The sequence below is a fragment of the Folsomia candida genome, unplaced genomic scaffold (genome assembly GCF_002217175.1).
Source record: "Folsomia candida strain VU population unplaced genomic scaffold, ASM221717v1 Fcan01_Sc003, whole genome shotgun sequence".
NCBI lineage: Eukaryota > Metazoa > Arthropoda > Collembola > Entomobryomorpha > Isotomidae > Folsomia > Folsomia candida.
Genome location: NW_019091195.1, coordinates 5,634,690 through 5,659,344, shown reverse-complemented (window position 1 = coordinate 5,659,344; position 24,655 = coordinate 5,634,690). Strand labels below are relative to the sequence as shown.

Genomic DNA, 24,655 nt, shown 5'->3' with positions numbered 1-24,655 from the left:
TAACAACTCATGGATGGCATTAATACTCCGACTTTTACATAAGTCATTCATTTATGTAATAACCTGGTTATTCAAGTTGCATACATACATATGCATTCTACAAGTTGCTCGACCCAATGTGACGTCAAGTTTGCCTCCGGCCAGATATTTGGACATGACAGTTTCGTCACGTAGACTTATTTGTTTATTTATTTTCACCTTTTCTCGTGGTACGTTTTATTGTGAGAAGCTGCAAAGGGTGATAAATATGTACGAAATGATCATGATGTAGAACAATCTTGAAATAAGCTCTTGAAGAATTTTTTTATAAATACTTTATTATTCATTCACTGACTCACATCACTACATATCAATTTCTCATCCATACATCATATTAGTTATTTCGCTTGTGCATATTTAATTTTCTGTGACAAGTGACATAAACATATTTTATCCTTGTGGAGAAATATCATTAAAACTCAAAGTACTGTCCGCTCAATTTTAATCCATGCTCTGTGCATCCAAATAGAAGGTATACATGTAAGTACACATCCGTAAAGTGTTATCTTGTTAATTGTAACATAACTCTCACCAACCAACCCAAAAAAAGCTCAAAACATTTATATCTGTACACTAAACAAAGAATTACGAAATTTGAAACTAGGAGATGAGAATTATATATTATTTGTAGGCCAATTTTTGCTTGGAGAATAACTCAACTCAATAAATTCCAAAATTCTTGCATATTTAATATGTACAATCTGACACGAGTTTGCGCTGCTCTTTGGCACTTTTAATTTTCATGCAACAGCATATACGACCGATATGTATATAACTGCTAGTCAGTAAAATGTATGTTCAGGAAATGTTGAATTGGTGTTTTTTCGAGAGTATATAAGTTCAATCTCATTTGATTCAAATGCTTCTTCTTCTTGACGCAGATAGAAAGTTGTGCTTAGATATTTCATAGCTACACAGCATTCATGGTGTTAAAGCATTCAAGTTTATAATGTGACAACTAGTGTAGACTTACTCGATTAATTATAATTATTGGACGGGATCAAGATGTATGTTTATGTATCTACGTAGATATTTATGTAATATTAATCTCAAATTGATTGACGAACTGGTTTATATTACTCTACTCACAGATCTACATAAAGCCCTACAGACTAAAAATGTTAGTACAGAAAAAAACATCTCAGAGAAGAAAAGAATTTGATTATCCGACATAAAGAAGACTCGTATCAAAATATTTAAATTGGTCGTGTGACCAATTTAAATTGGCCGAGTAAAGTTGGCTGGGAACATCCCCCTCTCCCCATTTTCCTTGATTCCCAACAGCCATCCTTCCTCCTGAAATAACAAATCAACAAGCACATTGTGAAAATAATTTCCCATTTAATAAATACTAATCTGGTTAAATAGTTCTTTCTGACCTGTTCCTCTGGCTCCTCGTACTCAATAACCCGAATAATTTCTCCAGCTTCAAACGACAATTCATCCACATCCTCCTTTTGGTACCGATACGTCGCCCTCACACGATACAGGACTCCTAAACCAAAGGAAGGCACGAAAATTCTATGAAACTTGCACACGTAACAGTAATAATATACATATAATGTGTTTCTTGATAAGAAACACTATCTGACATGATCAAAGATTTTAATATTTTTAATATGAAGCCAAGCAAAATTAATTCACACGCATACACTTTTTGTAAATCATTGTTGTCTGACCAATCGAACCTGGCAAGCTCACTATGTATAAAATAGTTTTCTTTTCAAGCAAATTTTTCATTCGTTCCATTTTTATGACAAGCGGTATTATTTTACGGTGTACGTTTATATAAATATTGTTTGGTTGGTGCTGAGCTTGTCGCAATATATTTTAGTAAATCTTACCAGGTTCTTTGGAATCACCTACACCAGGATTGTTTTTTTCCTTTGCTGGTGATTCCTCAGACAACTCTCCATTGGCATGCTTTTGACTTAAAATTCCATGCAAAGGTTTGTTAACGCCTCGAACGGGGGCTGTGGCTGTCAGATTCATCTCGTCATCGGATTCTACGCCAGTTTTACTCTTCTCAGTTGCTTTTCCTTTATTATTATCAATGGTGGCGTCCACAACTTTTACGTCCATTTTAAGCTTGTCCGAACCAGTGGTGTCAGAATTACAATCGTCAGCAGGTTTGTCGGTTTTCTTTAGAACGATAGTGTCATTGTTGTTTGCGTCCATGGTGGGAGCTGTAGCGTCAGGGGTCGAATTTTTATTCGTGTCAATGAGCTCGTCTTTCTCTACAACAACACTGTCTACATTGGGTTTGCAATTATCCGTCATTTTACCTGGTTCTGCATCGCTCAAGGGAGCGACGACAACGGGGGCGACGGAAGAAGCCTTCACGACTGTACTTTCTCCATCATCACTACCACTGCCCACTCCATTTATCATCTTATCACTCGTTTTATTATTCGTGTCTGCTGAGGGTGGTGATTGTTGGGTTGTTTCTAACTTGGGTTCATCTCCGTTCTCTGCGGACATGCCGTTTGTGTAGGGTGTTGAAGTGGTGGGTGTGGGTGGTGAATTTGTGGTGTGGGTTCCGTTACTTGTTACATGATTATTACTTCCCTCTGCCATTTTGTTAATTGTGGGGCTTAAGCTAGTGTTTTGTTCCCCATTTTGGTGTGTGGACATTTTTAGCGAAGTCGGTCTTGAAGGGGAAACTGGGCTGGATGGAGTGCTATTGTTACCGGCGGAGGATGATGCATTTCCACCTTTCTCTGCAACAAATTAGTTCACACCAATCAAAAACCCGTGCAATGTTATTAGTAAAAAAGACCTGTTTGTTTTAGAATGGTAGTATAAAGTTAGATGGAAGAAATTTAATTTATGATAACCCCGGTATACGTGTGATTTATATATATGTATTTTTTAAACTATCCAAACTATGAAATATGTATGAACAAGTCAATACGACGAACGATTGAGATACTAATGAGATACTCACAAAACAAATTGTGCAGGTTATGTGACACATTTGAAAAAATAGTGGAAATACTTGTTTTATCAATCAGAGAAATATTTTTGTTACAATCGATCAATCAATCATACAAATTAGTTGAAAATGTGAAATTATACGCAAAAAATCCTTGTTAATACGAACGTTTTTGTTTGTCAATTAATAAACCCATATCACACACTCAGCCAGTGAACAAGCTCAACAACCTGAATTGACAGAATATTTGATGTGGTTTGAAATGAACAGGTTAATAATTACCGTCTTTTGGAGAGTCTGGTCCACCAGTGTGATTCATAATGGCATTTGTAGGCACTTTGAAGTTAAGATCTCCTTTAGCACTTAGTCGCTCAACAATTCCTTCCATTTCAGTGAATACCTTTGGACATGACATGATTTATCAATAATTAATTTATTAAAAATGATTCATCAATGCAATCCCTTATGTATTTATATTTCCTTCCCGTTGTATGAACTACCTTGCTTGTTTCTGCGTGGAAGATATTTTCAGATGCGAATAAAGTGCTCATTGCGCTGACAAGGAAGACAATTCTGCTATTGTAAAGACTGGGTAGCTCTTCATGCAGTTCCATATTTAATACCTGATATATTGAACATTTGTAATAATTGACATGTTCCCGATCCGATATATTTATGCATGGATAATTTATAACTCACTTCATAAGTACGTTTAGCAGCTTCGAGGGCTTCAACAAAAAAAATAATTGTCAATTATTAAACTTATAAAACTTAAATCATAAAACATTCCCCAAACTGATCTTACCTTCTCGCTGCTTCCCCAACTTGGCTTCCGCTCTCCTGGGATTTCCTTGCAAAGCTTTGTATAAAAATAGTTGTGATGTTATTCATTTTGTCAAATAAGTACATTTCAAAATTTGGTAATTATTTACCTTGAAGTGCATGTCGCTCCCCATCGAAATCAATCAGTTTTCTTGACCTCTTTTTAATCTTGGCAGCAACCTCTGGAAACTGTCCCTAGTTTGAGGAGGACAAAAGTCCATTGTCCACTTAAATCATTGGCGAAACAAGCATCGCTCAAGCTACCGCTTTACCCAATTACACTACAGTTCCAATTTACAAGCGCAAATAGCCTTGCATTTTTCAATTTTTTTAACTATCTACTTTAATAAAATAATCCCAATTAGCAGAACAGGCATGAAATGATGGTAGAACTGAAGAATGCTACTTGTGTGATATTCATAAATGAAAGACGCAGACAGAGCAATAGTCGTAAAATAAAAACAAAAGTCTGTGAATATTCAATTTATCGAAAGGAAAAGTTAATGTTGAGCACTGAAAGCGAACCATGAAGCCAAAATAGTAACTCGATTATTAGTAATATCTAGTACGCAGTGGGTGAAGAAATTTTACGAAACCAATAAGGAAGGCTATCATAAAACTGCAATTAAAATGTATTTATGGAGATGAAAGTTATTTAATGTGAACCAGGATGAAATTGAATTACTGATGCGATCTCAGAAAAGTCAGGCTAGGACAGAACAAGCATTAATACAAAGACAGAACCGTTTTTAAAAGTTATTACGCATTACTCATTTCGACTCTGACTTGATAAAATTATAGCAACGATTGATTCAATTGTTTTAGAATTTACAGTTCTTGGATGCAGATCCAAAAACTTCATAGGCTTTAGCATAAAATAAAATAGTCCACAGAGCTAAAAAAGTCAAGTGTGTAGATACATACATAAGTACGTAAAATAAACCTGTCCTGAATGAATCTGAATGAAAACCTGTCCTTTCTCCCAACATATATATTTTCCCTGCATTTCATTCTTCGAGAACTGTACGCTATCCGACAACACCTGGCTACAGTTATCTTATGCAAATTTTACAAAGTTTCAAGAATAAATTATTTCCATGCTACATAAAATAAAAGTTATCTTATTTGTGCAAGCTTATTATTTTTTAGCAAAGGCCCATTTTTGGAAGATAGTTTTGTTTCTACATAGTTGCCCCATTATCTGCATAATACTTATGTATAGTCAGTCAGCCATAGTGGTCACTTCGTTCGATTGGTAAGGTGCTCGGCTATTTATTTGCATCAACAGACTCATGTATAGTCGTCTTGCCTAATATGGCCAAGTTTACATTGAAAATGGTTTTTGCAGGATTTGGACAGGAATTTGGAATAATTTAGCTTCTTGCTACGAACCAACGAAAGCTAACTAATGTCAGAAAAAGCTCCCCACGTCAAGTCAAATTTACAGCACTTATTCTTATTGACCAAGTGACTGAACATGTAGCATTTTAAAGAAATACAAGCCCCGACAGACGTGCACCAGTTAATAAGAATTTAATGAAGTCTATTGCTGTTCAAGTACGACAAGACGTTCATGTACCTGGTAAGTGTTCAGCGGGATAAGTACTTGTTCTGCCAGCCTGTGAGCAAAATCATTCCACAAGAGCTCCACGCTTTGGGCATTTACGGAGAGTAACTCTTTTCCTCCCCATTCCGGCTCGTAAACCTCGCCCACAGATTCCAATAGTGACCGACTTGCTGCGGCACAAGCTGCAATACAACATATTTAGCGTTTAAAAAACACAGTTATTGAAACACTGAATTAGCAGTGTCATGTACATATATTTGAGAAAGGAGTTCTCCTGGTGCAAGTAAGATTGACACTTTTATTATCACTAGGTCAATATTTTTCACACAAGCTCAAGGTTGAACGTGATTGTATTATTCTTTTAAAGGAAGCAATGACAATTAGCGAGAGAATAACTTTGAGGAAAGAATCGTGTACTTGCAAAACATGAATTGAACTTGGATTTGCTCATTCATTTCGTTTTTCAAATAAAAAGAGAAGCATATTAAAATATCTTATGCCTTATTGTGCATTATTATCTGTGCTCTTCTATAGTTGTGATGTACCTCTAATGCATCTAATGTAGTTGTTGAGCTCTTTTTGCAATCTTGTGGCCGCCCCTTGCTGCTTGTTGAAGTTGCCAATTTGTTCATCTAATATTTCATCTGCAGTCCTGTCCACTTTCCCCAAGTTTTGTAGTAACTGTAACGAAAGAAAAAAATTATACGGTGATAATGTAAGACAATTAGACAATGGATGGAAAATGGAAGGCATGTGTAAAGTCAGATTGCATGCAGATACACGTGGAATAGAGATATGTATGGACATGCATAGACACCGCAAATACTAATTTGCCTTTACGAGTATAAATGGGATTGCGGTGTACATTCCATTACGTAACTTCCTACATAGTTCTAGAAGAAACAGAAAATGCAACAGCCTCCTCAACGTACAAGTTTAAATTCTCATGAATTGCATGTAAACACTACGTTCAGCCGTGTGAAGGGATATTGGAAACACTGCGCTTCTATACATACATTAGTCTGGGCAAAAAATAGCTCGAAAAAACTGACGCAAGGAGTTGGCTTTAGAAAGACAGATGCCGGCCGGAAACTGTTGATGAAATGAACCAAAATCCGGGAGCTTCTTGACTATGACAAAATTACGTATGCATGGATGTACGACAATATCACAAGTTTCGTCGAATGGGAGACCACATAATTAAACATTCTTAAGTATAAAACCATGCACTGTGCACTGAATTACGAAATGCAGATTTTCGAAAATACCTATCTTGCATAACAAATGTGTAATCAATCGCAATGAAGAAATACACGAACGCTGATAGGAGTTTAAAAAATCTAATTCGCAATAAAAAAACTTTTAAATAGTAAAATAAAAAATGGACCAAATATTAATTTGTTGGCCATAGTAGATTGTTCTCTAATAGTGAAGTGACTTCACTGAAGTCAATGCTGACTGACTACGAGAAGAGTACATTTGTCATTGCGCAGTACATTCAATCTTTAAAATACGTCCCTTTTGTACGAATGTCAGATAATCCAGCTCTTCTAACCGGTTTTTTTGGATTTGGAAATTTGCCAAAATTAATTTTGGTCTGTTTATTACTTCGAACAGAACCATGTTCAATGTTTCAAAACCATGAAATCATAAATACAGCAAAATAATCAAACATATGCCAATACTTAAAATGCAGTTATTTATGAGTTTTAAGATTATTATTTTTTAAATCCAGTCCATTACATATTATGACGTGCAAAGTTATTTTGGGTTGTCCACAATTTCAAAGTGCCATCACGGCAGCTCAACTTATATGCATGCATATATTTACATAAATATGAATCTCGTGAAACTCCTGTTGTTTGTTGCAGCAAGATAAATAAGTATAATTTCAATTAAATCGTGATTTTAGAAATTATTATTTTTTATAATTATAGATTTATGTTTGATAAATATTTGAGGATCTTGAAATTTCAGCCAGTCTGTATCTTTTTCACCAGCTGTGAATGCAAATTAGAAACTGATAAAGTCAATAAACTACATGGAAAATTAATATTCAGAGTTGGCGTTGACGTCGTTTACTGATCACGGGACTATTAACCAAGTTCACCATATGCATCCACCATAAAATGCAGCACGTTTTACAGTTTAAATTTTAAATGGTAATTTAACTATTGTCAAGTCTGCTACTGCATAATTACAATTTATTTAGTTGGACGACTTGATACCAGAGAAAAACGCCCTCCTTCTGGGGTTTTCCTGCGTCCAAATTCCAAAAATTACTGAGACGAATGAACAAGTCGAAGACGATGCTTACTTTAGATTGCATTTTACTCTGTAATATGTAGATCAAACTAATTCACAATAATTTGTTAGCATCGAGTGCATGAATTATAAAAAAAGTTTCATGACGTATCGACAATTCATTCGACCGTGAGCATTTTAGCACACAGGCAAAGAAAGTATTGTTCGGGCGTTGGATTGGATTGCATTGAATTCTCAAGATTTATTCAATCCAAACAGACCTCGCTTTGAATTAAGTCATGACATTGGGAGATAAAGTATGAATAAATCCACGAGTCAACTTAACAATGAATTCACCAAACAAGAATCACTCTTCCTTTAAATGCTCTAAACTATAATTGCTGCACACTTATTACAATAAAAGTAGAACATGCATCTGCTCTGCTCCGTCATAATAGCACCGCTGAATGCAACCAGTGTATTTCGCACCTTAAACTATACCAATAAAAGCAATAAATGATAGCATTTGTGATTATTTGAGCCTTAATTAGTGCATTGATCGGCTGGCAGGAATTAGGGCAAATCCAGAATCATTCACAACTAATATAAATAACCCTACGGCTGAAAGAATGAAGATTTTGTTATCATAACGCTGTGAGTCATGTCCTTGGCACATCGTGGGTGACTTTTATTAGTAGCATGCTGACGAATGTTGACTGTCAAACAGAATATTAAAAAATACTAATTGCAATGATGAATGCGTTGTAATGTTTAAATACCTTTAAAATAATATTATTCTCTCTGTAATGAGTTTTGAACGGGTAGCGTGGATGGTATTTTAGAATAAATTGTATTGTTCCAATTAAGCTTTCAATAGCTAGATATCTCCTGAAGGGGACGATAAATGAAAATTATATCAAAGTCTGCTATTTTCTCTATTTGGCCGATTTTTAAGTGTGTGAATGCAACATCTTCATTTACTTTAATACCTTTCCATGTATGTTACGTAATAGTACACAGACTGATAAGTGAAACCCACAATAAGTGTATAACATCGGATCAGAAGTATGTGTGAAGAAACTAACAGGTTGCATTTACCAAAATTATGTGCTCCACTATGGCGTACATGCATTTGTATACAGCTGGTAAATATGTACATACATAGTTCACAGAAGCAACATTGTTCTCAAATGGCTTAAAAATATTTGCTCATCATACTGAATCTCGTCTTTCATGCGTAATATTTACGAGGGTAAAACTTGAGGTAGATATGAAGTAATCCTACACGGTCAGAACATACGTGGGTGCAAGGAGAAAAGGTTAAATACAGAAAAGTGGTTACGGTGATCCATTGTGGCCATGCCCTGCTAGAGCTTTAATTTTTTCTGCATTCGCAACCAAAGAGCCACACACATACATATGCAGAAGAGGAATTTTGCAATTTCCGTCCAATTAGATGCACAGAAGATTATTACGTAAGTTAACGTTCCGCATCTGCTTAAGCCTCATAATCATGACCAGAATTAAGATGCTCAACTAAATATCTGACCGACACAAGAAGAACCGCTTGGATCGTGCTCGCCTGCATCATTGCCTTTTGTCCTGTGTACGTATATGTACGTACATACATATATGTAGCCACAACGTTTAAAGATTGTAGGAACAATTATTTTTTGGCCAAGCAGTCATAATTATATTACAAGAGCATATGTTTGTAAAATACTAAAATATAATAATCAACATTTCATTTGAATTTGATGTTTATGTAACTTGTCTGTTGGTTACACGCAGCTATATTTTTGTATGCACATAAATGGTTGTCGAGTTTTTTGTGAAAGCAAACTACGTATGAATCTACACGTATCTTTTCATATGCTTTAGATCAAACGAACTTGTATGTACATATAATAAAAGTATGTAAATAACAATCCGATCAAGTTTCGTAGAGGATAGCCACACACGGTTTGCATTTATGCAAAGCTACTACCACCAAGGGTATATATACATGTATGTATATATTACTATATATACATGTATTTCCAGCTACAAGGAATCAACATATGCAAATATGATAAACCACAGAGCCCCGTAATCAGTCATTGCAGATTACAGTACAAATCAGAGGAAGCCTGTAGGTGTGATATGTTGTTTACTGGACACCGGAAGCTGAGATGATTACATCGAATGACCCCAAATTAGTAAATATTCATTGTTTTGTTTAATTTTCAACGAGCTTTTGTTTCGAGTTTTTTGCGGACGTGTCATCTATTTACTAGTAGCTAGCATGAAAATTTGGGCATATCCACCAAATCAGACTTTACAATCCACCAGTAAAAAATAAAGGACTTGTTAACTATATGACGACACCAAGCTTTGCTAAACAGGAAAACTAAACTTTATTGTCGTAATAATCATCCATGTCCTCCGTTAATTTTATCTAACAATTTTATTTTTGACGGATTCATAGTTGAATAAATGTACAAGTGGGCTGGAATACATAAATATGGATCTAGTTGAGTCATACTTTTTATTTGCTTAATCAAGTTAAACATGCACATAAAGCAGGTCAAAATACTGCGAAAAGTACAACAATTCATTCAGTACAACACCCACCAATGTTGGTTACTTTCAGGGCCATGATCGGTTTCTTATCTAAACTTCATCCGCCTCCACTTTCAAATTTCATTGTTTTTGAAACAAGTTTTTAGAGATTATAACGAAACGAATAGAAAGTCGTGCAGTGTTGACATTATTATGACAATGATTCAGCTGGCATCACAACCTTATCAAATGAGCTTTTATGTGCCCTTTGTTGAGACAAAAAAAATATAAATCAATCCAGAATTAAAAATTGCTTGATTATTCAGTGAAACTATTGATTCGTCTTCATGTATCGATTAGATTTTACAAATATAGTGAAAATATGCATGTCCAATTTGAATATTTGAATGCAGTTGCTAATGATCAGATTGCTGAGGAATTTATGCATGCAAAACGACACCACTAATAAAAATAAATACAAATATAGAGTGGAGCAAAGAGGTTAGAGATCTCGACTAGCAGAAATAAAGTGAAAGTTCATTTGTGTTGTCTATTGCACTTCGAATATAGGGTTGGCCGAATAACCTTTATTGGTCTCACAAGTCAAAATTGCTTACAAACCGCAACAAGACACACACACGCCAAAGTAACAAGGATGAATAATGGTAAAAAGGCCTTCGCGTCATTGCAAGGTATCAGCCTACATGCAAACCATGTTTATTAACGACACCCACACAGAGTCTGATGTATTTAAAAAGATTTGGGCTCGAGGTTGATGACGACGAAATTGGAAATCTAGCATCACCATTATACATATTTTTTTATCATGAGGCGACTACGGATATAAATACAATTATGGGGATGATAATTGCATCTGAAATTGTTATTGATGGTCATTGATCTCAAAACACCGCTGAGAAACCTTAAGATGCACACTATGAAAAATATGTATGTAAATGTACTAATTACACCAGAGCAGGTTTTCTATTCATGGAATAACACGAAAGAAAATGCCCATAATTATTTATCAACTAATAAATGGTAATAACATAAAATATTATTTTGATTACAATCGTCAATCTACTCGTAGCATTTATTTTACGACTGGTGAGAATTTCAAACCAAACAATTCTTAGAATGTGATATGTAGCTTCGGAAAAGGTGTATAAACCGATAAGTAAATACTTCAAACGTCATTCCTTTTCTGCGTTTTATTTTCTCGTGATGCAAAATTTGATACTAAATGCCAGGAGACAATCAAACTCAACAGCCGTGGAAAATGTCCATTGTCATGATTCATTCCATCTTCATTTGTCACTTGTCACTGCCAGTTCTCGACATGATTATTGTTCAAAATGAGCAATTTTTCTTCCCATGCTTGCATTTCTTTGCCAAATGTAAAGTCGATAGCACACTCGATAAGAATAGCGACCACTTTTGAATTTTTTTGCCCCTTCCATCCATCTCCTTGACTTGGATTAAATATATATCAACGGATCAGATAAGTATATGAGCTGGCTTGGCTTGGGTCGAGTTCTTTGTGCCATTAGAAAAAGTTGATGGAGAGCAAGGCAACAATTTGACTGAGCTACATTTCTCTCAATTAATAAAATAGCATGAATGAGTTGACATAATGACAGTGCAAGTATAACCAATCCTTTCTCTCTGCGCATTCTTCTTGATACGTACGTTCGTAGGTGATCAAAATCAAAAGAGCCATTAGTCCAACATGGTACAATGCATCTGTGAAAGATGGTCGGTTTGTGGATGTGCTTTAGTGTAGAGCATTGAACATTTCATTACCTAAATTCTCAACTAATTTCAATGTGCAGAAGGGACGACTTTAGCTATTAGTTAAGTATTATGTGTGTCATTTAATCTCCTTACCCACCTACCTACCTACAAACCTTAAATGCTGTTGAGCTGCATTCCAATGAAACCCTCATTTCAAAACGAATCGTCGTCGTATCAGCGTTGATTTGCCTGCCAAAGGGGCCCAGTGACCGAGTCACAAAAAGCGACGAAACAACACTTGAGGAAGACAATCCGGCCGGATTTCAACTTCACACTTAACCCAATACGTACCCACTCGGTGTTTGTGTGTGAGTGAACCACAACCAAATCGCCAATTCTTATTAGACAGATAACAACACAACCTTAAGCTAATGATGAGTGAATAAATAAAAGGATGAACGAGTGAAGATGAAGTTCTTATAAGTGAGCCAAACCAGTCAGATGCGTATTATTATTTTACAACCGATATGCATTATACGAATCGACTGATGTTGGTGTCCCGTTAGATGAACCTCAATTTCCTTTTTTCCACTGACCATCAACTTTTATCATCGCTCCACTCGCATCTGCATCATCTCAGCGTCTAAAAGGTTATCGTAGTCATGAACAGACAAACAATACTCGGACTTGAGGTAGATGAAGGCAGATTGAGATTATCAACATCAAACCTGTCTTTACATTGAGCATTTTAATTATCTAAGCGTTAAATATTTGCAATTTCAATTTCAAAACTGAATTCGTGAAGTTAGAAATACTGGCAGTGCTACTGTTTGACTGGCCCCCACACCACATATAAGGTTTACATGGTGTCAATTATTTATCACCCTCTAACCGTCGTCGCAAGCCGTCATGCCTGAGTAATTGTCAACATTAACTTTGACATTTTGCTCTCTGGCACGCAAACTCAACCCCAGCCTAATAAATATGTTTATAAGATGACCAACTTGTGTATATGTATGTGTGGGGGGTTTACTATTAGCTAGCAGTGGGTACCGCCATAATTTAACCATTTAATCTGTGAAAGTGGCATATGTCGCTTTGGCGACTTGTCCATAATTCGTGACAAAGGCATATGTCATCTCAAAAATCCGGTTCATAACCCGTGACGATGACATATGTTGCCACAGAAAACCTTATCTTAATTCGTGACGTAGACGTTTGTCGCTCTCAGGCAAATTCGCCATAATTCGTGACGTCGACATTTGTTTTTAGCCCGAACCAAGGCTTATGTAATTGTCATGTCCGTCCGTCCGTCTGTCTGTCTTTCGGTAACTCTGGAACGAGTTGGCCGATTGACTTGAAATTTTTACGAGATGCATATTGGACAAAGTTAGGAACCGAATTCGAAGATGGACAAAATCGGTCCACTGGTTGACCCGTAGGGGTCGTCTGGGTGGGTGGGGTATTATGCACCAAAATTTCGAAATTTTCGTAGAAAGCTGAAATTTGGTGCAGAGGTAGTAAATGGGTCCTAAAGGAAGAATATGAACTCAAATTGGTAAAATTTTCATATGGAAGGGTCCTATTGGGTGACCCATACTGATTTTTCAAAATCATCATATCATGCTGAAATTTGGCATTTAGTTTTCTTATGGCTCTTAATGGAAGAGTATACATTGGAATCTGAAAAATTTTCATCTGGAAGGACCCTAGGCTATGGGGTGACCCCACCAAGTTTCAGGAATTAACATGGAAAGCTGAAATTAAAACCAGAGATACTTACTGCCTTCTCATGAAATAATTTAGGAAGTTAAATATGAACAAAAATTGGCCAGAGGGACACTAGAGGGTGGTCCACACCGATTTCTAAAAATTTATATAATCAGCCAAAATTTAGTATGGAGTCAAAACATAACGTATCTCATGATAAAAATCTATTCAATTCCACGTCATATTCTTTCATTGCAGCAAATCATTATCAACTTTCATACAAATTTTGAATTTTCGTCACCCTTGACCCCCACCGGCCAACCACTTGACCGATCGAACCAGTCTTCGAACCCGAGTTGTGTATTTGGATGGTTTATATGTGTGGAAAATTTCAAGTCGATATAAAAAGAGTTAACGTGGGACCACAGAACTATACTATTATATCGCGTGGGACAGACGGACAACACTGGTACACAAGCCCTGGGTCGGGCTAAAAATTAAAAATTTTGCGAAAAAAGTTGTCACGGAGTACAATATTTGACTGGCATTTTTGGTTACGAATAATGATCCCTTAGAGATAAAGCTCCCTCACGAATTAAGGTAACTCTACTGTCGCCTGGTGACACGAATTATGGACATCGTAACTTTTACTTGTCCTCTTTAAATGGTTAACTTCACGAGTTAAGTGGTGGGTCTGATTAAAATTGTATGTGAGCAAATTCGACATACAACTTCTCCGAATGGAAATTTGGCAACAACAGGTTTTTATTCTGCATGCTATCTTGATTCAATAGTTAATCATTAAAATACCGAATTATCATTAAACGAGCATTCAACTTGTTGAATTGTCATTATTCGTCCCCAACTGTTTGTGCATACGTTTTGAATTTGATCAAGTTCAAGATTCAAAATAAAAACATTTTGCAAGATTGTTTCCAAGTCCATTTATACACAGGCGAATGATAGGAGGATGATTTAGGTGTAGGGATTTTTTGTGCGCACATTTCTCGTGACGTGAAAATACAAATGTTAAAATAGCGGAGAAAAAAGCTACTTGCAGTTGCATTCAAAATTTATAACAAGGAGCAACCTCGCGAACAACAATTATGATCGCGTCATGACTGTCATTCTTTACACTACGGTGCAAGCATTGCAGTCAGTTTTTAGGTTTCATTGTTTTGTGATCAAGTAAAGGAAATGGCACAAACGTCAAAATTGAACAATATCATCAAGGTGCATTCTAATAACAATGCACGACGTGCAACATTTAAATGTACTGACGTTGTACATAGTAAAATTGTGGTTTGTCAGTATACCACCTTAGTTTCAAATTCTCTATGTACGACTGCCTGGCAAAATATTTTGTTCTGTAAGTAATAATATTATTTGGTCTAAGGATCCCGTAAGAAAGCTGGAATTGAATTATGGATGCATATGCAATGCTATGCTTATTCAGATCCCATTCAGTTTTAGAGGTTAGACCGAATCCCTGACAATTCAATTGTGCGGATACGATGCCGGAATTCGCAAAACGCATGCTCAACTTTCAGGCTCGACGGTCCAGACATACTTAGTCTTGTAAAGCTTTTAGTTAGAATCGTCGCCTGGTTAAATAAACTTCAAAAAATAGATTCCGAGTCACAGCCAAGATGCAGATTTTCAGGTCGCGAATCGAGAATCCACTCATTGGGCGTGTGTATATGGAACACAGAGCAATGGCTTTTTGGTTTCAACATAGCCCATCTCTAGCAAAATGTGACCTGAGCAAACAAGTAAACCTTGCCAAAGACATTTTATTTTTATTCGTGCCAAGAAACCGTATGGAATTAAGGAAGCAGCAGCAGAGAAAATAAGTCCGGGTTGATGAGTTGACTCCGGCCTTTGTTCACTAACAAACTCATTTGCATGATTCTTGGCAAATTGTATAAATTAAAGTTACATGAAATTTATGAATATAAAATCAGAAAATCGCAAGTCTTTCCTAGTTTTGGTGAAATCTTAAACTTAAGCTAAATTGGTGGCCCATTATTTATTTTAATGGGTTGGGAAATAGTTTACGAGTCTACTAGTAGTGCGCTGTTGCTGGTGGAGAACCCACGTGCATAATAATTAAGGTCAAATCAATTTTGGTTTGGTATATATATGAATAAACCTTGGATTGCTTGAGCGAAATGTCAATTAATTTTATATGCAGTGCTAACTGAACTTTTTCGTTTTTGGAACTTGATGAAAGGCTACAGTAAATTAAAATCAGGACACAAATAACTGCTTAGGAAGAGAATCTCTTACCTTCTCTTTAGCCCGTCCGACAGACCTACATAGAATAATTTATGAATTGTTATTTAATCATGCTAACTCATAATCAATTTAGGTGACAGATACAAAAATGTACCTTTGGAAAGTTTTTCCAATTTTCGAGTCCACCATCGTGGTCATCCCGGATTGATCAACTTAATATTTGCGGAAATCACGGGAACTTTTTATTCGTCTTCGTTCTCAGCGAGTATAAAATCACGTTCCACAAAACCTTGGCTTATGTAACCACATAAACCCCAAACTGAAATTTCACAAGCTTCCAAAGTTAATCAGGCAAATTGATCGAAAGACTTAGGGGTTGAATTTTGCGATCTAAACGCTTAAAAGTAGGCTCCTTTTGAAAGTAGATCAAACAAACAGTGTAGCTTTATACGTAAACCAATGCAATGCGCATATGTCGATAATTTTATTAATGAGGTGAAACGAAGCAATGCAGTGTGGTGGCTAATTGCTGGGTAGCAGATCTACTAGCAAAGCTTCTAAGCTTTGTTGTTTTGTGTTTTGTTATTAACAAAAATCACGTAATGAGTTGAGACGAGGAAAAAGTATGATCTTCTGCAACTAGGCTGCCGAAGACTGAGCTAGTCACTCGTCTGCCAACAGGAATTACATTCAGAGCTCAAATCTAACCAACTTGTTTTTGGTGCATGTAATAAGTACGGACATACATTTGTGCAATGTACACGGTGCAGGTTATACCTTCACATACGTTCAAGTCTTTAAAGCTCTGGTAAAGTTGTGCAGTCTTTAACAAACTTGTAAACGGCAAACGAACCTCCCTCAGACCCCATCAGATCAACAGAAACGTACGTATGAACATATATACACATATAAAAAAATCATCCCATCTTCTTCCATCCCTGTTAACATTGCCAAGCCAGCTACGTTACCATTATGCAGAGCCTTGTATCCCAACAAACGTGTAATGATGAAGTTGGTGATGATGATGCTGGGTTTAACTTGGCAGAGGGACTTGCATTGGTGCTACTTTTTTATTAAACCTTTTTCATAACTCTGGCTGCTCACTTTGTTATGCTCATAGAAATAACATGCATGGATGGAAAAGGAAGGAAGAATGGATGGTGAATGAAGCATCTCCCACGTATTATTACGTATGCACGACCACTATCCTTTTAAGAGTCGCTCTTTGTATATTCTTCCTGCTGCCCGTGTAGTGTGGCCATAATAATAATGAGAGGCTCGTCGTCCCAACTTATGATTCCGAATGTGAACTAATGGGACAAAAGGGATGGACGAGCAGTGATGGAGGAAGTAGGTAATAATATTTATAATAAGTGTAGTATGAGGATAAACAGCTCAGAATCAGTAAAAAGGTTGGCATAATAACAATGACACTGGTGGTTCCATGACTAAAAGCAGCTAGATTAATAAGTCCTGCTGGATTTGATTCATATTTGTTGAAGGTCGTGTGTACAATGCACAATAATCCACTCCCTGCTAGGGCGAATCCAGACAAAGTCAAACGCGTCAAATTTTAACTGCCTTAAACGGATTTGGAGATGACATGCGACTGACGACAAGCTTATTAGTTTATGAATTTAGGTTTTTATTCATGACCAAACCCTACAATAGGTCGGCCAAAACGATGACATTGAGAATGGAACTACACATCACTTAAGAATGCATAAGTGTAATGTTGAAGGCCATTAGAACATGCTGGAACGTCGTTAAGTTGTTATTTCCAGTATAATGTTGCTAATTAGTAAACAAATAAATTGTCAAATTACCACTGCACAAGTTATTACACATTCTGCAGAGTTTAAAAAAAATCATGGAAAAAACGCTGGGACACAAAGACGTCTCGTCGGCTGTGAAGCGGGAATCGCTCTCTCTCTACTCGACTCTCATTCCTCGCACGTGTGTGATTTTGTGATCTGCAATTAATTTGCAAATGTTTTCGGCAATATTATTTTAATAGGTGACTATTTCGATTTTTAAGCTTGGACCACGATATACCCCGATTGACGACTTTTTAGGGTGACCGTGTTGGTATTTTTGTACATACATACGATGAAAATGGTAAAAATGTAAAGTGTATTTGTACATTCATTTAATTGCTGTCTATAATTAATAATTTCCTCATCAGGTTCCGGATTACCTATAATATGAGCGACCTCTGCTTACAGCTTGGAGCTACACATCATCAGTTTAAAGTTTGGTCATTTTAGAATATCTTTACTCATGGCGTTCAACGCTCAAATTCCCAACGACACTGGGGCAAAACACAGAAATTGGAAGGATCCCCACTTCCTCCGCGACTTACGAAACGTTGGCCTATCAGTGGCTGGACCTCGTTATGGCGTTATAGCACCGGACACCATGTATTCATATGCACAGAAAATAGGAAACGTCAATCCGTCCCTGTGCTTTCAAGCAGACGTTTTTTACCCAAATGCTATTGCGGATGTTTGTGCCAGTGTGGAGTCACTAAGAATTGATGACAATCATCAGGGTGGACAAGAGAAGGTCGTCCTATTAAGACCCCCGGGATGTAGAGGAAACCAAATACAACGAGACTTTCCCTTGGAGTCCAGAGTCCCTGTTGCCATCCCTCTCGTTCAGTATCCTTCCACAACGTCGGACAATTTCCTGGACCAGACGGATATTTGTGCAGTTCCAGTTTTGAATTGGGAAAAGTATATCGAAGCATTTAGAACAAGTTTACAGAACGTTAGAAAACGAGATAAGTAAGCAAATATTTTAATATTATCTGTACTTGGTGCTTCATAGAAGTGCAAATAAACTGGTTTATCTTCTCGTAGGGTCTCTCCAAGATTCAGACCTTTGACGAAAAGAGACCGGAAGGAGAAAAAACTGGTGAGATGGAGATCAAAATGTGCAAAACTTCCGAAATCAAGACAACCCAAATTCGAAGATGTGCCCACTTCCTCTGATGAGTCCGAAAATGACCTTATTACAAATTGCAATTACGGCGTCGAAGCACTTGAAGACGGCAATGCGCCATGTACCTCGGCTGCTGCCACTTCCACACAGGTTTATAAAAGATTCAAACCTACAAGAACCAAACCCAAGGCACTAACAATTGCCCAAGTGCGGGATAACTTATTTGAGAACATGTCTGAAGGTTCAGAGGACGATGACGAACACGACATCCTACTCAATAATCCTGTAAAGCTTGGATTTTTGCGACGTAAGAGAGCAAGCCAAGTTCCACATGCAAAACTTGGGAAATCTCAAGTGGCTGTCATAAAAAATATTCCAAAGTTGAGATTAGAAGCGACTTGGAATTATGTGTACGGAGGCGCTTCTGGTTCATGCTGTTCCATAACGAGGGGTGATAATAGAGTAGTATTTGTGGGAAACCATTCACAAGTTCGTAAGTAAATTCGAAAGACTTTATAAGCACTTATTGACTTGAGATTAGTTGAGTGAGAGAGGTATGTGGTGCTGATTTTTTTCACGTTCACCATTACAGGCCAGATTGTCTTGGAGAAATCACAACGGTCTTCAATGTTATCGTATCGAGTTCAATCTGTATGGGAAGAGGATATTTCAAGTGTACCTGTTGCTGCACAAGGAAGTGACATTAGCGACCCATTGAGTAACATTGTTCATCAAATTTTGTCACCCGCTGGAACGTTTGATTTGCTTGGGGTCAGACGTGGCAAAACAATTGATATTTATAGTACCAAAGAGGATACTCCATATTTATTGGATTCTATTCCAAACATATCTTACGGAATCAATAAAACCTTTAGCAAAGGGTATGTTCCGGATCCATTGCTTTTGGGGATGGATTTTAATCCAATGTATTCAGCAGAATTTATAACCATAGATGAGAATTTAGAACTGAGGATATGCGACCTTACCAAAGAGTACGCACATACTTGCATTATGATAATTATGCTGTTGTTATATAATGTGCGTATTTTGATATTGATTTCCATAATTTCAGGACTACTGTGAAGATTTTTAACTTGAACAAATCGACACGCCGATCCCCAAAATTCTTTGAATATCCCAAATTCCAATATGTCAATAACGCGTCGGGCGTTCAGTTTGGGCACCACAGTCACATGTTTTATGGATGGACAGATTCGGAAGTATTCATAGGAGATCGAAGAACCACCTTTAAATCCAGAGCTCCACTGATTCAGATATTCGATCTGAGAAGGGCGAAAAGTTCTCTGGCCTGGTCGGATCAAATATTCTTTAATGAATCCAAGATTATGTTGAACGAATATATGTCCTCGCTAAAAATGAGCAGTAAGGAGAACTATTACTATGTCGGCACAACTGCCAGAGTATTCTTGATGGACGTCAGAGTACCAGGCCAGCCGGTCTTAAAATTTGAACATGGAATGCAATCGGCTGCATATTTGGATACTTTTATGGTATTACCCTTTATACACTTGTTGATGCTTTGGTGACAGAGCTACATATTTGATGCTAAGTGATTTTTTACATGTGCTTCTTTTAATTTTTTCTGTTATTTTAGGACGGGTCTTTTGAGATGGTCGTAGCTGGCAGTCAACGTTTGGGAACCACAATATGTGGCATCACTGATCATGCCCATGTGAAGTGCTTCGATAGACCGAAATGTACAGCAGCCAATCCAGTTTTGCATTGCCTTCCTCGACACTTATCCAACTCTAGTGAGTTTTTCGACACTGTCGGCTCCATTGGGTCAGATTTTTCATGGGAAGCAGAGCATCAAAGAGCAAAGGCGCACAATTACTCATGGACAAGTGGTCTTGTAGTAACAAAAGGTGGTCGTAATAAGCAGGATCCACATGATCCTAGTGGTGTGTTGGTGTTCACGTCAAACGTGTATGGCGATCTATTTTGTCAGGTATAATTAATACTTTTATAATCAAATCACTGTGATTAGATGAAGTACATTTCAAATTTTTTATTTTAAATGTTTGCAGGAATTGGAGCAACCCCCTATAGATCAACACAGAAAAGTTCAAGTATCCGACTCTAAATTTGTAGAGTTTGCGAAAAGTTGGCAGGCATCAATGGAAGCACGTTCAAAATCAGAATTTCTGAAACCCAGTTTAAATGCATATAGGCGAACTGATTACTCATTACTAATGGAACCCAGTGCTCGAGGTGTGCAAAAAATGACCACTGTTCGCCAGGAGCCGTTCGATAGCAAAAAACCTGATGAATTTATCCACAAGTTGTTAACGGAAGAAAATGAAATCACTTTCCAGGAACAAATTGATCAACTTCGTAGATATAAGTCAGACATTGCTCAAAGATGTCTTGATTTCTGGGAATATGAGAGCAGTGGAGATGACAACGAAGAGGAACAACTTGTGCTCAAACAAGAACGACATGATGCTGAATTTAATTTGCTATATGGAAATGAGTTGAGTGAAGATGGAACTCGTGATGTAGAATTTTTAGAGAACCGTCAAAAAAAGCTTGAAGTGATTGATTGTGATTCTTTAAAAAGGAAGACAAGTGAGCAGCCGCTGTCTTCACTCACTGCTACAAAACATAAAAAACAGCGAAATAAATCCATATCATCTTCAAGCTCTAATGGATCAAAGAACAAAACGAACCTTGACGAGGACAATAATGACTTAGAAATTGACGATGAACCTCCATCGGCTGAAAATAACGACTCTGTTGACCAGCTTAACAATGCTACCCATACTTGTGACGCAGGCGATTCCCTATTTTCTCAGTATTTATCTCAACCAGTTGCGGAATCAAGTTATGAATTTTACCAACCTTTGAATCCCTCACAGACAATGGATGAATGTGAAGAAATGGAGCCTCATTTCCCACAAAATATTGTCCCCGAGGATGATGTACCTTCATTTCCGCAACAGAAAAATCAAGCTGCCAGCAAGAGTAAAAAACATGGATTTTAATTATTCTGTTAGAATGAATAATTATTGTACAAATTAAACGAATTGTGATATTGTTGAGTCTCATTCTTCACGGGGTATAAATTTTAATGTTTTTAAAAATATTTTATACTTGTATACAACTTTTGGTTTTACTGGCTGGATAATATATATAACTCTAAAATCTACAAAAATGTGTAACGTACCGCAATGTAAGTTTGTTTTTTGATTGATTCACATAAAAGCACAGCAAAGAATCAAGAAAATGATTGATACTGGAAATATGAAATAGACGCCTAATCTGGGGCGACAGCTTGAAATCAAAATCATCTGCGCCAAGGCATCTTCATCTGACACACCATCTTGGAGAGGAACCTCAAGCAAAACTTTTTCACTCGATAAAAAATTCAGGGGAAATGAACAGTGGGTAGTATTTTTACATGAATGGGTATAATTTGGGAAATTGTACACCACTTTCTCAATGGTAAATCGAGCAAAGATGTCGTTCTTGATGATGTCATTATCAGAGAAAAAGATGTAATAAAAATAGCCCGTTGCAGTCACTTCATGCACGGTTCGCATTCTGATGGCATGCTTCATCATGTTATCTTGACTGACACATCTGCTGGAGGCACTGAAACTTTGAGTAAATAACGTATCCCCCCCGTAGCAACTCCACAAATTCTTTGCAAAAGAACTTCCAGAAGAACGAATGTCCTCTTCGTCAATGGTCTCGTCATCTCTTCGTCCACCAGCAGTGTCCAAGTCCATCTCATCCGCTTCAACGCCCACAGGATTCGGTGGCATGTCCTCGTCCTCTTCCTCATTCTCCAAATTATCATCGTCATGCTCATCATATGTAACATAGTCATGCGTGTCAAATAAGGTGTCGTCTTCTGTGTACCTTTTTGATCTATTTGTTTCAGTATCGTTGGAAAAAACAATGCTTGGAGTAATCGTCGTTGAAGTCGACGACGTCGTAAATAGCATTTCTGTTCTATTCCCCCTCGGCCTATGACGATGCCGGTTAACTTTCATACTTTCATGGGCCGTTTGCACCCCTTTCTGCTGTGTTTTGTCTTTAGTTTTTCGGTTTGTCTTATAGACGCGCTTTCCTTTGCCTTTCGATGTACCATTGTTATCTCTATCTCGAGGATCTTCGTATTGACCGTCTTGATTTTGAACAATGTCATGCTCTCCTTGTTGAAATGTTACCTTTAAAGGGTGAAAAAATTGATAAAATTGTCTTATTTAGATTATTTTATAGTTTCAGCTTATATTCATTTGTTTGCACTTACTTTAATTTCTCCACCTTGCGCAGATACGTCGTCCTCCCATGGGTCGACTTGGTCTGGATTTGGAGATGGGTCCAGCAATGCACAATGTTTTAAATTCTTTGTGCCTTTTACGACCATAAGACGAGCCCCATCGTATCTTTAACATATTTTTGTACCATATTAATATTGGAATCCTATCTATTAAATGCATGTACATGTGGTATACCGTGAACAAACTGATAAAATTACTTTGGACCCTTGAAGTAGAAAGAAGCCCCAATACTCCAACGAATCATCAGCCAATTGTAACTGTTCACATGCCTGAATTAAATAATTTACTTTGAAACCTCGATAGGAACAAATGAACGCACGTGCTTGTCCATCTCAAATAGTTGCAGGTCTTCAGAAATCTCGGGTTGTTCATCCAATAGGTATGCATGAAAAGTGGCGTTCATCCACAAGTCGTGGCCCTCACACCAAAATGTAGAAATCGGCTTCTCTACCATGATCAGGTCAGACTCGCCCAAATTGTAAATGACATCCTTAAAAACATTGTATCTAAATGTAGAATTTGAGAAAAGATAATGTAAATTTAGTCGTCTTTCGATACTATTATTTCATCTATTACCTTATGTACAATGGAGCAATTAGGAGGCAACAAGGAAGTATAATAGTGACCAAACAGAAGACAATGACGCGAATTGGCCCAGTAAATCTAGCATGTCCGCCTGAAAATATAAATATGTAAACATGAATCAAAGTTAATTTTTCTGATAACTTGACAGGTTATACATATACTGTATTTGGCTGAACCTTGCATTTTCTAGGCAAGCAAGCTTGATGCAAATTAATTATTTATGATTCATTCAAAGAAACAAAGTGTAAAAAATAAATGTCTCAAATTCCTAAATTGAAGATGCTACTTAAGAAACCCGACCCAATAATAAACTTTTCATTTTTCTACGTAAATACATATTATTATCTTGATCTTATTCAAATCACTGAGGTTGTGAAACTAATGCTAATTCCAGGACTAATGGAAACACGGTTTTTCACAGATTTTCCTTTCTTATCGTCTTTTTAATGACGAGGAATAATACATAATAGCATTTTAGTAATCGGGGAGATTCAGGCTTTATTAACAATAGGGACTTACCACCAAGGTCTGAGATGGATTGATATCGGTAGTACGATGTCACAGATCGGTTTTCGGATCGCTTTCCTCTCATATTTAGAAAATATAAGAATATCAGAAATAGTTCTTTTCAGACAAAAAAAAGTTTTATTACTTTAAAGAGCGAGTTTAAAAAGTTCACATTACAACAAACAAACGTACGTGCAGTGATAATGCTGGGTGTCTGGTTGCGTAATTATTGCTTGTCACACACGCCTCAGCACCATTGGTTTTCCTGGTGTCACTAATCGATTATGTAAACCAAAAAGACAAAAACCAAGATAGCATTTAAGCATGGAGTCAAAGAAGGGTTCCAGGTGAATATTAATTGCGAGTTATCTCTGGTCTACAATTTTACGCTTATTCATTTGGTTGTGAAGTATAATCAACAGTATTCCATTTGCCAATGAATTGTTTTCCAGTCATGAATAGCAAATAAATTTAAAGATA

At 36.9% G+C, this 24,655-nt stretch overlaps 3 protein-coding genes across 9 annotated transcripts; 1 reads left to right on the top strand and 2 right to left on the bottom strand.

The window, feature by feature from the left end:
- Positions 1-284: 284 nt before the first annotated feature.
- On the bottom strand, positions 285-16,503 carry LOC110846183 (amphiphysin). Of its 4 annotated transcripts, none has more exons than XM_022092840.2 (13): positions 15,985-16,503; positions 15,882-15,906; positions 5,909-6,044; positions 5,376-5,545; positions 3,907-3,991; positions 3,780-3,833; positions 3,674-3,702; positions 3,475-3,597; positions 3,257-3,374; positions 2,325-2,759; positions 1,884-2,225; positions 1,419-1,534; positions 285-1,335 (listed from the first exon to the last, which is right to left on the bottom strand). In XM_022092840.2, the coding sequence occupies exons 1-13, from the start codon at positions 16,026-16,028 to the stop codon at positions 1,258-1,260; spliced, it is 1,755 nt and encodes a 584-aa protein (XP_021948532.1). In that variant the 5' UTR covers positions 16,029-16,503; the 3' UTR covers positions 285-1,257. The 4 variants fall into 4 exon arrangements, with proteins under 4 accessions (XP_021948532.1, XP_021948533.1, XP_021948534.1 ...); XM_022092841.2 differs by having other exon boundaries at positions 3,907-3,985; XM_022092842.2 differs by having other exon boundaries at positions 1,884-2,045; positions 15,985-16,502.
- A 1,157-nt stretch (positions 16,504-17,660) lies between these two features.
- Positions 17,661-21,965, top strand: LOC110847484. 3 transcript variants are annotated; one of them, XM_035850499.1, is made up of 8 exons: positions 17,661-17,786; positions 17,869-17,948; positions 18,016-18,616; positions 18,692-19,266; positions 19,366-19,765; positions 19,846-20,284; positions 20,389-20,742; positions 20,822-21,965. In XM_035850499.1, exons 3-8 carry the CDS (start codon positions 18,111-18,113, stop codon positions 21,776-21,778), a joined length of 3,231 nt encoding a protein of 1,076 aa, XP_035706392.1. In that variant the 5' UTR covers positions 17,661-17,786; positions 17,869-17,948; positions 18,016-18,110; the 3' UTR covers positions 21,779-21,965. The 3 variants fall into 3 exon arrangements, with proteins under 3 accessions (XP_035706392.1, XP_035706393.1, XP_035706391.1); XM_035850500.1 differs by having other exon boundaries at positions 17,735-17,918; XM_035850498.1 differs by having other exon boundaries at positions 17,735-17,956.
- Positions 21,966-24,622, bottom strand: LOC110846853. Of its 2 annotated transcripts, none has more exons than XM_022093693.2 (6): positions 24,188-24,622; positions 23,660-23,759; positions 23,403-23,589; positions 23,258-23,340; positions 23,053-23,188; positions 21,966-22,969 (listed from the first exon to the last, which is right to left on the bottom strand). In XM_022093693.2, the coding sequence occupies exons 1-6, from the start codon at positions 24,258-24,260 to the stop codon at positions 21,989-21,991; spliced, it is 1,560 nt and encodes a 519-aa protein (XP_021949385.1). In that variant the 5' UTR covers positions 24,261-24,622; the 3' UTR covers positions 21,966-21,988. The 2 variants fall into 2 exon arrangements, with proteins under 2 accessions (XP_021949385.1, XP_035706394.1); XM_035850501.1 differs by lacking the exon at positions 24,188-24,622 and adding an exon at positions 23,845-23,900.
- Positions 24,623-24,655: the final 33 nt, after the last annotated feature.